The sequence below is a fragment of the Denticeps clupeoides genome, chromosome 5, assembly GCF_900700375.1.
Source record: "Denticeps clupeoides chromosome 5, fDenClu1.1, whole genome shotgun sequence".
NCBI classification, from domain to species: domain Eukaryota; kingdom Metazoa; phylum Chordata; class Actinopteri; order Clupeiformes; family Denticipitidae; genus Denticeps; species Denticeps clupeoides.
Window position 1 is genome coordinate 28999618 of NC_041711.1, and position 12733 is coordinate 29012350.

At 41.3% G+C, this 12733-nt stretch overlaps 1 protein-coding gene across 4 annotated transcripts in view; it reads right to left on the minus strand.

The window, feature by feature from the left end:
- Positions 1-230: 230 nt before the first annotated feature.
- sema6cb (semaphorin 6Cb) overlaps positions 231-12733 on the minus strand; it is a 100852-nt gene continuing 88349 nt past the window's right edge. For 2 of the 4 annotated variants that reach the window (XM_028979075.1, XM_028979076.1), the window contains 2 exons: positions 11284-11433; positions 231-4513 (listed from right to left, as the gene is read on the minus strand). In XM_028979075.1, the coding sequence (XP_028834908.1) occupies positions 3243-4513; positions 11284-11433 (1421 nt within the window). In that variant the 3' untranslated portion in view covers positions 231-3242. The remainder of the gene's footprint in view (positions 4514-11283; positions 11434-12733) is intronic. The other 2 variants (XM_028979077.1, XM_028979078.1) reach the window with 2 other exon arrangements.

Genomic DNA, 12733 nt, shown 5'->3' on the forward strand with positions numbered 1-12733 from the left:
TTTGACTGGACCTTCTATTCCTATTGATGGATATTTGGAGATGTACAGCACTTTTTATAGCAAAATTTAAGTAAAGGGTTTTGTTGTGTATCATAGGCCAATAGGTGGCATACTGGGTGTGAAATGTATTACATCGAATTACAAAATGCTTGAATCTAACAGACTAAATCATCAACTGTACCGGGGATTTGCTCATGATAGGAAAAAATAATAACATGCTAGAGAAGAGCTCCAAAAGACATTTTCTTTATTTACAATGTGCAATAACAAGAACCTCAAAGGTTATAGCAATTAAAGTGGACAAAGACCATTCCCTTTCCTTCATAATCTCTATTTCACCAAGTCACCAACAGAAAGCCGACCCATTACTCTAACTGTCATAGTAAAGTGACAATGGTGGGTTTTACTCATTTCTTTTGCATTTAAACAGAATGGTTGCACTGGCCAGTTAAAAGCCTAGAGTTGTGGTTAAGTCAATGGCAGTCAGCTTGAAGTGAGTTCAAGTTTAGACTTCAATCCGAACCTTGGAGAGTACACACCAGCTTTACATTTCAGGACAGTCTTGAGAACGTTTGCAAAAGTAAACACTGTGCTGAACACTTGAGAAGAAGCAGTTTAAAAGTGCCAGAGTGAAGCATTACATTAGAAGAGCATCAAGTGAAGCATCTATGAAGAGATTAGGCCGTCTCTCTAATGACAGAACAGGTTCAGGCTCAACAAGTGCTGAAAAACGAAATCCAACACTATCCCCGCCAAGTGTAAAAAAATACCATTGATTTATGCCTGTAAAGTGAAATGAAAAAGACTGACGGCTATCTAAGCACATCTGGTCTTTATGTTGAATAAATGTGAGAAACTGTGTTTGTGTATAAAAAACATCACCCAACCTGGCATCTAAATGGGTATAGTTACACAATCTGGACATGTGCAAAGGTTACAGAAAAGAAATCACTGAAGTGCAGCAGAAGATTCTATAGTCTTAAGCAACGAGTTCATACAGTCTGGGGATATCAAAAAGGTTTAGATAGAAATATAAACCTATGATCGATATGATATATACTGACATCAAAGAAAACGAAAACACTCAATGTAGTATCTTTACATTTTGTTCATCTCCCTCTCCCAAAGCACATACAATATTAAATAAGGCACAATTTACACAAACAATTAAATTTTGCTAATTATTTTTCCTATATTTACAACCAGTCACAACAGAGATAATTATGATGCAGTCCCACACTACGATGGAATAAGATAATAGTATGTCTGAGGGCATCATCTCAACTGATTTTTTTTTTCATTTTTTTTATTTTTTACATTACAAACTCGCAGAGCCCTCATCTTAAAAACACTTACATCAAGCATACATTTTCTTGGAGATATTAATATAATAGAATTAGATATGGGAGTGCAGAACAGCTGTTTTGCAGAATTAGAATTTTACACCTTTGCTTCAAGGATCTACCTGATGCTTTAATCCTACTGTTGTCACATTGTGTCCCTTAATTTCATTAAAAGAGACACATTGGCAATTATTGCTTGTACATTTCCTTTGGGGACCTCTGTGGATGGGCAACATGTAAGAAAGGTTAAGAGTATAACTACTACTATCTACTTTCAAAATAAGGCAAAGAAAGAATTTGTGGCTATGCCAAGTTTAAAACCACAGGTTAATGTGTGTATATGTATACATATACTATGTAGATATGAACACACATATATACACACACACACATGCATATATACATGTTATTATTGGAAACAGCAGTATTTAAAAGAAAAATGTAAGCGAAAGCAATGTGGGCTACTTTCACACTGCAAGCTTTGGTGCTCTGTACAGGTTTATTTTTGGCTATTATCTTTAAATGCGGATCAGATTCCAGTTTGCATTGGTCATGGTCCTGCATTTGCCAAAAAATAAAAAAAAAATTATTACAACAAAGATGTTACATGCAGGAAGTAAACGTGGAAGCCACTGACTTCAGCTGGACTTTCAATAGAAACCAGTGAATTTGTTAACAGTTGATAACAAGCACAAGGTAAAAAAAAGCCAAAATTTGAATTAGAGCTCTTTGTGCAGCAATGGCTGTCTGCTGCTTCTCTATAGAGATGTATATGCATGTGCAGTTGGAGCCAAATGTGGTGGGAGCATGATGTGAACTGCTTCAATAAAACAGATTTGAACCACAATTTCAGGTTATCAAAAGCTGCTTTTGGGTCAAAGGTTTGGATGTACCTACTCATTTATGTGTCTTGCATTTTTACATTAAAGAACAAATCTGATTACACAGGACAATATTACAGGTTATGTAATAAATAATTAGCAAACAAGCAAAAAAAATAGAGTCTCTCCAAATCTGCTGTGGTTGCAGCATTTTACACTCTTGACTTCTTAAGTTAGACAATGGGGATGGTTTTCCAACAATCCTGAAGATTTATGCTGAATACTTTCTTATCATTCACTCATGTTAATCAGCATTTCATTAACTGACCTTTGATGATCACAATAATGAAAAAAAAACTTTCTCCTGCTACAAAAAAAAATAAATAAATATGTTTTGTATTGTCGCATTGGACTCTTCAAAATGCAAGAATTTCTTCAAAACTCTCCAACTACATAACCGCCGCAGAGTAGGTGAATCCAAACTTTTGACTGGTAGTGTACAGTTTTTTTTTTGACGTATGCTTTTGCCACATGACTCCAAAATGTGACAGTCATTTTTACTGTCTTTACTGAGGATGCATTACAAAAATTAGACCTGTATGTGATTTAGGGACACACATGGCCCAAATTAAAATGTTAAAGATCATATTCCATATGATTTGTTCTCACTGATTTGGGATGAAAACAAAAATATGTTTTAACATATACACAGATTTGAGCCACTTTCACCTGCAGTGTGAATGTTGCCAAGGAGGGCCAGGCCTATCCAGTCCAGACATCATGTGCAGGCCTGATTTTTAAAGCCACACTGAAGACAGTGGCAGCCTAAGTCAAGGTAATCTCAGTCTGGTTCTTTTTCCCAGTTCTTCACCTTCTATAAGCAAATAGCCAAGCAATACCAATATGGTACAAAATACTCAATGGACAGAGAAGGAAAAGTACAGTTCAAGAGTAGCAACAACGTCCGTCGCATAGAGTTTTGCATTTTTTTTTTTGATCAATGTTTTTTCCAGTCATCAAAGTTCTGTAGATGCTGGTTAACAGTCTAGTATGGTATAAGATTAGGTCCTTACATCCTTCAGTAGTTGAACTTTCCCTGCTTATTTACTGGTGAGGTGGCAGGGATGAAGAGAGGTTTGGGTGGGACATCGGGCTTGAGGGACGCTGTCCTGCGGACAATTGCCCCTCGGTGGATGTCAGGCTGCTCGCTGTAGCTATGCTGGCGTGTCAGATATCCATTGGCGATGAGAGGATGGCAAACTTCACTACTGCTCCCTGTAGAATTCATCCTGGACAACATTGGTGGAGGCTGGTGACTACTGCGGTGGTTGAAGCTATGTTGACGTGGGACCATTCCTCCATTGGGCATCTTGGGGACAGTGATCAGTGACTGCCTTTGGGAAGGATGGCGTGATAGCCGCTCCAGTGTAGACTGTGGTGGTGGCATGTCAGGAGGAACATCCATACGGCGCATCAAGCTGTCCCTGGGTAGGGTAGAGGAGCTGTAGTATGGAGCAGACTCCGTTTCAGGGATGTGAGGCTGTATTCGGTTGGCAAAAGCCATTTGGCCGGCATTAGCAGAAATGGAGGAAGTGAGGACTGTGGGGCTCTTGCCTGTGGCCACATTGATTTCATGAATGTGCTTCAGCAGTTCATCAAGTGACGTGACATCCACAACCTTCTGAGGATAGCAATAGTTGGGATGGGAAATCATACGTTCTGGGTTGTGGATCTTTCGCTCCTCCATGTGCATGGCGTTAGTCAGAGACTGCCCATTTGCCAAACCATGAGAGAATGGGAAGACCTGCTGGTGCATCCCAGAACTGGGCCGGTTTCCGGCCATGCTTTGAGGTTTAGGATCCTTAGCATTGTTGCAGTTCTGATTCTTCTCCCATTGGTTCTTGAAGGCCTTCATGCTTTTGATAGGCAGCTCAGGTGTTGAATCAGGAGTTGGCAGACCAGACAACTCTGAGGTATGATGGTGATGGGGATGGATGAGGTCACCCATAACCCCATGCTGTACATGTCTTCTGGAAGAATGCTCTTTTCCATTAGGAAAATATGAGTTGTACAGCTTAGGAGTAGAAACATCAAGTTTTTCCTCTTTGCTTTGACTCTCCAGCAATCCATTCAGCTTGGCAAGACTGCGAAGGGACAGAGCATGAGGGATGGGTCCCTCTGGGTCTTTCGCCAGTCTCTTCTTCTTGTTAACATTGTGGTTACAGTAACAGGAGACCAGAAAGGCGGAGAGAAAAGCACCCAAAACAAACGCCACCAGAACACAAGCAATGAGCAGGGTGTAATGCACGCTGTGGTTGGATTTGTCCACCTCAGGAAGCCGTCGGACACCTGGATAATAAAAAAATGACAAGAGAGAAGAGTGTTATTAAGGACATTTAAGTTCAGTCACTTTACTTCACTTGTAGGCAAAGCTTGATGTAGGCGCTACTCGGAATTCGGCAAATAGTTTGGTGCTGATGTGCGGAACCATGCACAAACAATACAGGCTGTTGAAATGGCTGAGCTGTCATAAGTGGTCAATTAACTCCTCATCTTAATAAATCCATTTCCCAAGTGCTAAGCATCTGCCTTGCTAAGTGTGATGGACAATAAGAGCTCCCAAGTCAGTAGTAAACATCTAATTGATTCCATAGTTTACAAGTTAACATTAACACTAATGTATATCTAGTGTCCATCCAGAGGTGACACAACCCATGGCACAGCGCAAACAATCTAGCAAAGAACAAAGAACAATGCCAAATTTGCCCCAATCTCTCCAATACCTACACATTTTTAAGCCATGCAAATTTTGCAGGTTTGGGACCTTATTTGCCTAATGGTATCCAAAGACTGAGGGGAGAAATGATACTTGGCACCTCTCGCAATCAGAGCTAATTTGCAAGTGTTCCTGCCATCTGTAGTCTCGGGTCTCTCTCTACCCTTCCATGTGACAATCTTTGTGAAACAGATTAGTGAGTGAAGGTGGGTAAATTGAAAGTATTCCAGATGGGACTTTTTCTCCTTCTTGAAGTTTTGAAGCAATGATCCTGCAAGCTCAGGGTTAGTTATACAATCTATAAAAATGTGACTAGAATATACGTTAATTTATGTTGATGCCTAAGGAAAGACAAAAAAAACATAAATTAACCTTTATAGAGCTTTACTGATTAAAACAAAAATAATATGCAAGAAAAATAACTTTTCTTCTGAAAAATCCATCAATTATTTAAATTGATTAAATATATGAATTAAACTGCAAAGAAGCTCCAAGTAAGGGTAGGAGTGATATATATTCCTATAAACGTGGAAAGGGACTATGGACATTCTTGACTACGGCATAGAATCATATTATAACCGGTGGGCAGCCTAGCCTGTGGGTATATTTACCCATTGGGAACAGGTATGAAGAACAAACTGAACACTGTGTAGGTGGAACACTGTGGGCTGAGAAAGAAGAAGTGGTAGAGCAAAGAAGAGAGAGAGAGAGAGAAGGCAAAATATAGGTTCTTTTTTGGTTCAATACGGCTTCAAGCTGAGACAATTATGAATCCATAATAAGTCTATGAGCAAAACACAGGAATAATCTATCTCCAGGCATCAATATAAACACATTAGCTGCAGAGCGCCTGGCTCATTATGAACTTTCCGAGTAGGATGCTACTCACTTCTATTGCATTATATTCATATTTTTCCCTTTAGTTGTTTATATAAGTAACCTGGGGAAGTGCAAAATTAACACTAAACTCATCTCCCTTTTCTCTAAATTTAACAACAAATGTCTAGCAATTTGACAGAGAGGTTTATGTGGGTCACGTTGCTAGAAAGAGGTGCTCCCACAGCACTTCACTGCACCAGTGGGAGCAGTGTATTTGCATGCAATAAAAGGCTTTCCATCTTTCTACAATCCATTCTGTGCTGTAATGGAAATGAGACCACGGCGTAACACTGTGTTGCTCCTGAAGTTGTTCTTTTGTACTTTCTAAAGCTGAGCACATTAACCTGCTTACGGGCTGTTGGCTGGACACTTTCAGGCCACACTGAGAGAACACCTACTGTTCAGTGCTGTATGGCTTTTGCTGCAGTGCACATTTACAACCCACAGGCTAATAATGTAAATGGCCTTGACTGAGGCTGTTTGTTGGTTATTCAAACCCTCAATAAAGACATGACTGCAGTGTATATTACACAGGAATAGGATCCAGATAGCGTTTACATGATGGCTTAAATCTAAAAAAAGAAACAAACAACTATGTACAGTACTAATTAAACAGAATGCACAATGTTCATTTTGACATTGTATAATGTGACTCACATGCACAGCAAGGTGTCTCAGTTTTCACCAGACTCTCATTACAATACATAATGACAGTGGACCAGAGGAGATCATGCTGATGTCATGTATAACTTACGTCTGGTGCTAATTTGCAAATGGGTGGAAGAACTAATGAGCAAATTAAAGTGCTTACCAGGCAACGGCCTACCACCGGCACGGCCTGTACATTTTCTGGCCCTTAAGTACCATACGTTTTCACTCCTGGAGGCAGCGGGACAGACCTGATAACTTGTCACGTGGGCCTCTCATGAATAATAGAAGGGGGCTGTTTGTGACCCTCCCCCCATGTCAGGATGCCCAGAGAGGGCTGACTCATCGGCCAGCTCCACAGGGCAGCCACGGCTCCCACACCGCAGCCACAGGCCCTGGGGGCTCAGTGAAGTCTCACACATGGGATGAGTCAAAGCGCCACTGTGGTGAGCGCACAGGAGGCCCACAAATCTCCACTGTCCCCACGCTGGCGCTGTCTGTCAAAATATGTTTGGGGCTCTTCTTAAATGGCTTAACGGCCTCATATGGATGACATATGGTGACATATGGTGCCTCGCTCACACAGAAACTGACTGGAGCAAACAAAGAGTCTTCCTGTTTACAAAGCGAGAGACTGGCCTGTTTGATGCAATTAAAGAGTCGGCAACATGTTGCCTGATATGATAATTAAAAGGTTCATTCGTGGCCATATCTGATTAAAAAAAACTACAATGTCCAGATGGGTAATAATTTTATACATTAAGACTTTATACATTAAAAAATAAATAAAAATAAAAAGTTTGTCATAACTCCATGACGTGCTGTTTAAGCACGGTCCACAGCATTTCTTAATATAGTCAGAATGTGTGAGTATAACGGGGACAAACATATTTGGACACATAGGGGTCCGCCAAAAGGTAAACAAACAGATGGTCTGTGAGGGGGAGACGAGCGGAGCGAAGAAGGCTATAAAAAAGAAATAGAAAATCGCGACGGAAGCAGCGGGGATGGCTCACTCGTGGTGAGGGAAGGAGATGTGTGGTGTGCAGCAGATTGTTTGTGCTGACTGACAGACTGTCAGCGGGCCAAGCTCGAAACCTGCCGCTCAGAGGCTGTGATGCTGCCGAGCTCCGCAGTTTCTCTGCAATGCTTTAGCAACTCCGTCTTCCAAGCTGAATGGCTGATAGCGGAGCCGTGACGTTAAAAATAGACGCCACTCTATGTTATATAACCCGGGAAAGGCTGCAGAAAAAAAAATGGAGTCTGCCTCCATGCCTGACTAATTAGAGGGTAATGCACAGAAGTCTGGGAAAGAGGATAAGTTGTGAACACATTTTCTCCCTAAAACTACTTGTGATAGTGTGAAATTTTTATTTTCCTGTTTACACAGCACCAAAAAGAAAAAGATATTTTTACTGTGTGTGTCTTTGCATGGAAATGTCTCACAGTTCAACTGGCGCACTGCATGACGATGGACAGGAAACTGAGTGACAGAATTGGGGACAAGGAACATAAACCGACACCTCAGTGAGTGAAACTGTCTACTTACATTCCCTGATGCTAGAGAAACAAGGAATTATTCTTCACATAAACCTCGCACAGGTCTGAAGGTGCTAATGACAGGGCATTAAAACCAATTTATTTCTCGGTTTGTTTTTCCCTTTCTCCAAGGGAAAAATATTCAGATAAGATGAAACTAAACAGCTCATAACGCGACATAAATACTGTCACATTTTTATATTTACTCTTCCTTTCAATTCTGTGCATATATTACACTAAAGAATTTATTTATTATCTGTTAAACTACTTAAATAGTAATAAATAGAAACCTCACAGTGAAAAAAAGTGAAAAGTTTCAACAGATAAAGCTGCATCCATCCTGAAGTAATATTTTAGGGGGAATTGGTTCATGAAGACCCTTCTTGATAATTAGTTGCCTTTCCTCTGTCTTGAAACGAGTATACGGCGCGGCTTCCATTAAGCGGTACTTCATTCAATTGCATGGCAGCTGTGAGTCACAATAGCTGGAGGCGCTGGAGGCAAACTAAACTCCCAACTAATGCCTGGAATTTATTTTGAGCTGTGGGGAAAAAATAACAACAAATTAACTCCAGCGCTTGGCGAGCGGTGTCCCGAATCCTCTGAGCGGCACGCTGGTGCGTAGCCCACCTCATCCCTCCCCGACGTGCACGCGCCCGCGCCCGCACTCATTACTCATGAGAGTGAGCTGCTTCACCTTAAAATGTCAATCCCGAGAAAATAATTTGACAACTCAAATAACCACGGTCGCTGTAATAACCAGCAGCGCTAAATAATTGACTGTGTCTGAATGTGTGAATGGAGCAAATGAATTTAATCATGTATTCTTTTTAAACCCAATCTACATATTTCTTTCCACATCAGTGCATCGTCAATTGAATTCAGTTCGCGCTGTGCCCATTAAAAGGGTACAGTAGTCACATGCTGTGATGTGGTTCCAGCCCAAATACACGTTTCATGGTGTTTTAATTGAGAAGAGGATATTGCCGGTTGTCTCATTAACTAAACAAAAGTGTGTGTTTTGAAGTAAGTTCCATGTTTTTCACGTATTCATAAAATTTGCACTATCACTGCTTTAGCTTTGCTTTTCAGACATACAATCAATGCATTGGTTGTTGCAAACACACACACAAATACACACACACATATAAAACTTGAGTTAACAAAGAAATTCAAAGGTTTTTGACGCAAAGGAAGTCCAGATGCACGACCTGTTTAAATGAATCCATTTGTTACACCACTGGCAATATCATGCAAGAATTCATCACCCCCCCCCCCGCAGTAAACCGGGTTCCGGTTCCAGCAGAAAAAGTCTGGCACCCTAGGAACCCGGTTTCAAGACATCTATGAGGAAACTCTGCGTGCGTGCAGAACACTCATTAGGCCCATTGAAAAAAAAAGTAGAAAAAAAAGAGGGGGGAAAAACATGTCGTGGAAAACGGGGTAAGGGAGAGTTTAAACAAAAGGAGGCAGGAGTATTAGTCCAAACTAACGCAGGCAGCTTAAAACAGAGAGTCCCCTGAGCCCAAAGGCATCACAAGCAGCAGAGAGGAGGGGAGAGAGACTGGGAGGAGTGGGAGGGAGAGCTGGGGATGTGGATCACAGCACTGGGAGCCCAAACTCAGCAGAGGGAGGAACTCTGTACTGTGTGAATGTGGGCAGGCCTCTGTGGTGCTGTGTGAGAGAGATGCCAGCAGGGTGGGGTTCTCAACTGGTGCAGGGGAAAAAGGGGATTAAAACATGATGTAATTTGTAAATATGCTGGGACGTATATACTTTAAAAAAAGGCACTGATCCCAAGCCAACCAATCATCAGATGTCATCCAATAATGATGAGCCCGGTCTTACGTGTGAAACTAATATGCGAGTGTAAAGGTGATTTAATCCTTCAGAGCTGCTGCTATGCAGAATGACCCTTTAGTGATGCAATATCGCAATAGGAAGACGGCACTTTCTTCTTCTGCTGAGGTATTAATAACCACGGCAATACAGCAAGTCCCTGCAGAAATGCAATAGGAAAAGTTCAACCAGAGTTCATTTCATGGCCCTTTAATGCAGTCCTTTAATGAGTTTTAGGACCCAGCTGACTTGCCTCTGTTATTGAGTCATCTACCTCTGCTCATGTGACCTCCTCACCACCCAACTTGAATTTGTAAATGACCTGAGAGGGGGGTTTGTAGAAAATACCCTGGGGGGCAGGGAATCATGTACTGTTACTGTAACTAAGGCAAAAATCCGAAATGCGTTTTATCCTTTTGCAACACCTGCTGTATAAAATGTGTAGGTTTTTAACTCATTGGCACTACACTCAAGTGGATGAAAAGTCCTAATGGAAATGTATTGCCTGACCTTGACTGTGCATTTATAAAAATTGCACATCGCAGCCCATTGTCTACCTGAGTGGGTCTGGCTACGTTTATGCAACCAAGTATTTGTGTGCATTAATTTGTCCCCCGGTTCCAAAAGCACAAAAACTGCATAAACAACCACACGGTTTGAAAAGGCTTTCATTTGGAAATCAGTAAGTTCACAGGTCTAGTTCTGACATGCAGTGCGTGATAAATAATACACGCTAATGGCCCTCAGTCGAGGAGGATTCTGCTGTGGTTGCTTTTGGATTTGTTTTTTTTGCCATCTGATGGGTTTTCCTGTCCTCGGCATGCAGGAGGTCCACTTCAGGAGCTGAGTGGCTTGATTCTGAAAGCCACATTTGACCAAAACAAACTACGTGGCTGAAGTCGCAGTCACATGTTCCCCCATGTGACCTGTCGGCCCTGCTGATATTTATTTGGGTGTTTGGACTTTTCGAATTTGAAACGGACTGGCTCATCATGGTCATGGAGAGTTCTGCTTGGCGAGTTACAGCCAAACCAGCCCAAGATTTATGGGCTCTCAACAGACAAGTGGAGGAAAGCAGAAAATACTCAAGGAAAGCGAATATTTAAAGTCCTCAAGTGGTCATTTAGGGACAGAACACATGGGATAAACATCTGGGAAGCGTGTTTGAGGGTTTTATCAGGGAAAGAATCAGGATGAACGGTCACAGTAAAGTTTCGATGAAGTAATATCAATGTGAAAAGCCTCTCCTCGTGAAGATACAGTAAAGAGAGAGGTAAATAAAGGGCACAAGCCTTAGCTTTAGGTCAGTGTGTGAAATGTGGGCAGTACAGCTCTGGGCTCCACAGTGCGATCCACTACAAAATAAATAGAGGGAGAAGATTGACTAGGAATCTAGAGACAGACATTAAGGCCCCACCTCCTCTACCCGCCTCCTTACCCTCCACACTGACGGCCTCTGAATCAGGGGAGCCCTGGTTCCCCACAGGAGGGCGCCCCTCGGGACCTGTACCTTTCTGGGTGTCACCTGGGACCTTTGGAAGGACTGCCACCTGATTGGTAGTGCTGGCACTTGTGGGTGAGGTCTTTCCTGTGGTTGTATTGGAAGGGGCAAGAGTGACCAGTCAGTAAAATCCATCGTATGAAGAACAGCGCAGCACAGCTTAAGAAGGTAGATTCACACTGAGGGGTTACGAAGTAATGGAGATACTCTGTTAAATAATGGCTACATTTTCCTCATTACTGTAAGGCTGCTGTCACTTGAAGTCACAATTTAATCAGTTTTAGTAGATGTAGACACGTAGGGGCAGCATTTCTTCATGAATGTTTCAGAATTCATGCGTTTTATAGGATGAATCATGATTAATATTGACCTTGCTGTTAGCCGACAGAAACCAAAGAGTTTGAGGAAAATGAAGGTCCCACGTTTAACGGTGTTTTCAATATTCAGACTATTCCTCAGGTCTTTAACAGTATCAAATTGTTTAATAGTGCCAAACCTTTTGATTTCAAAGCAGTAAACAAAGCTCAGGGAAATAAATGCACACACAGATAACAGTAGGAAACAAGTGGAGAAGTACAGTGAATTATCAATGGCTGTGTGGAGTCTTAGAACAAGGGTCATGCCCTACAGCATCACATTAAATACACACTGTAGACCCTCTGTTCTACTTTCTCATCCAATTGCAGTAGCAGCTACACTACTGTTCAGGAATTTATGGTCATTAAGAAAGGCCTTCATTTTGTCCATTAAAACAACATCAGATTGATTCAAAATCCTGTACAGACATTGTTAATGTTGTAAATGACTATGGTAGCTGAAAATGGCTGTTAAAGCATGGAATATCTGCATGGATGTAGAGAGGTCCATTATCAGGGACAATTAGTTCCCTAATGTAAGTCTGCCACTTTAAAAGGTTCATTGATTATTAGAAAACTCTTATTAATTATCTTAATAGAGCTGAAAACAGTTACACTGATTAAGGAAGCAATACAACTTTGAGCACCTGAGTACCTAGTGCAACATCAAATTTGGGTTTAACTATTATTATTTAAATTATTTCAAATTTTTCATTTTGTATTTTTTCTTTTCAGACTCATCTCATTAAGGCCTTTTGCATATTTGACTTGTTGTCCAATGTGTACCCCCTGCACAACTTTCATTGTAAAACATTTAGTGCCATGAATGTAGTCCTAACTGGCAAAATGAGTTGTTGTTATTTTGAATTGGTGAAGTTATTGGTGAATGTATCCATGCTTCTCAGTTGTGTCCTGGCGCTGTGGTAAATAATACATTTTCATCATCCCGCTTCATGCTTTCTGGCACGTTCTGGAGAAATCCCCAATTTGTTAAACACCTGGCCAACTGGCGAAGCCTATATCAAATGCTT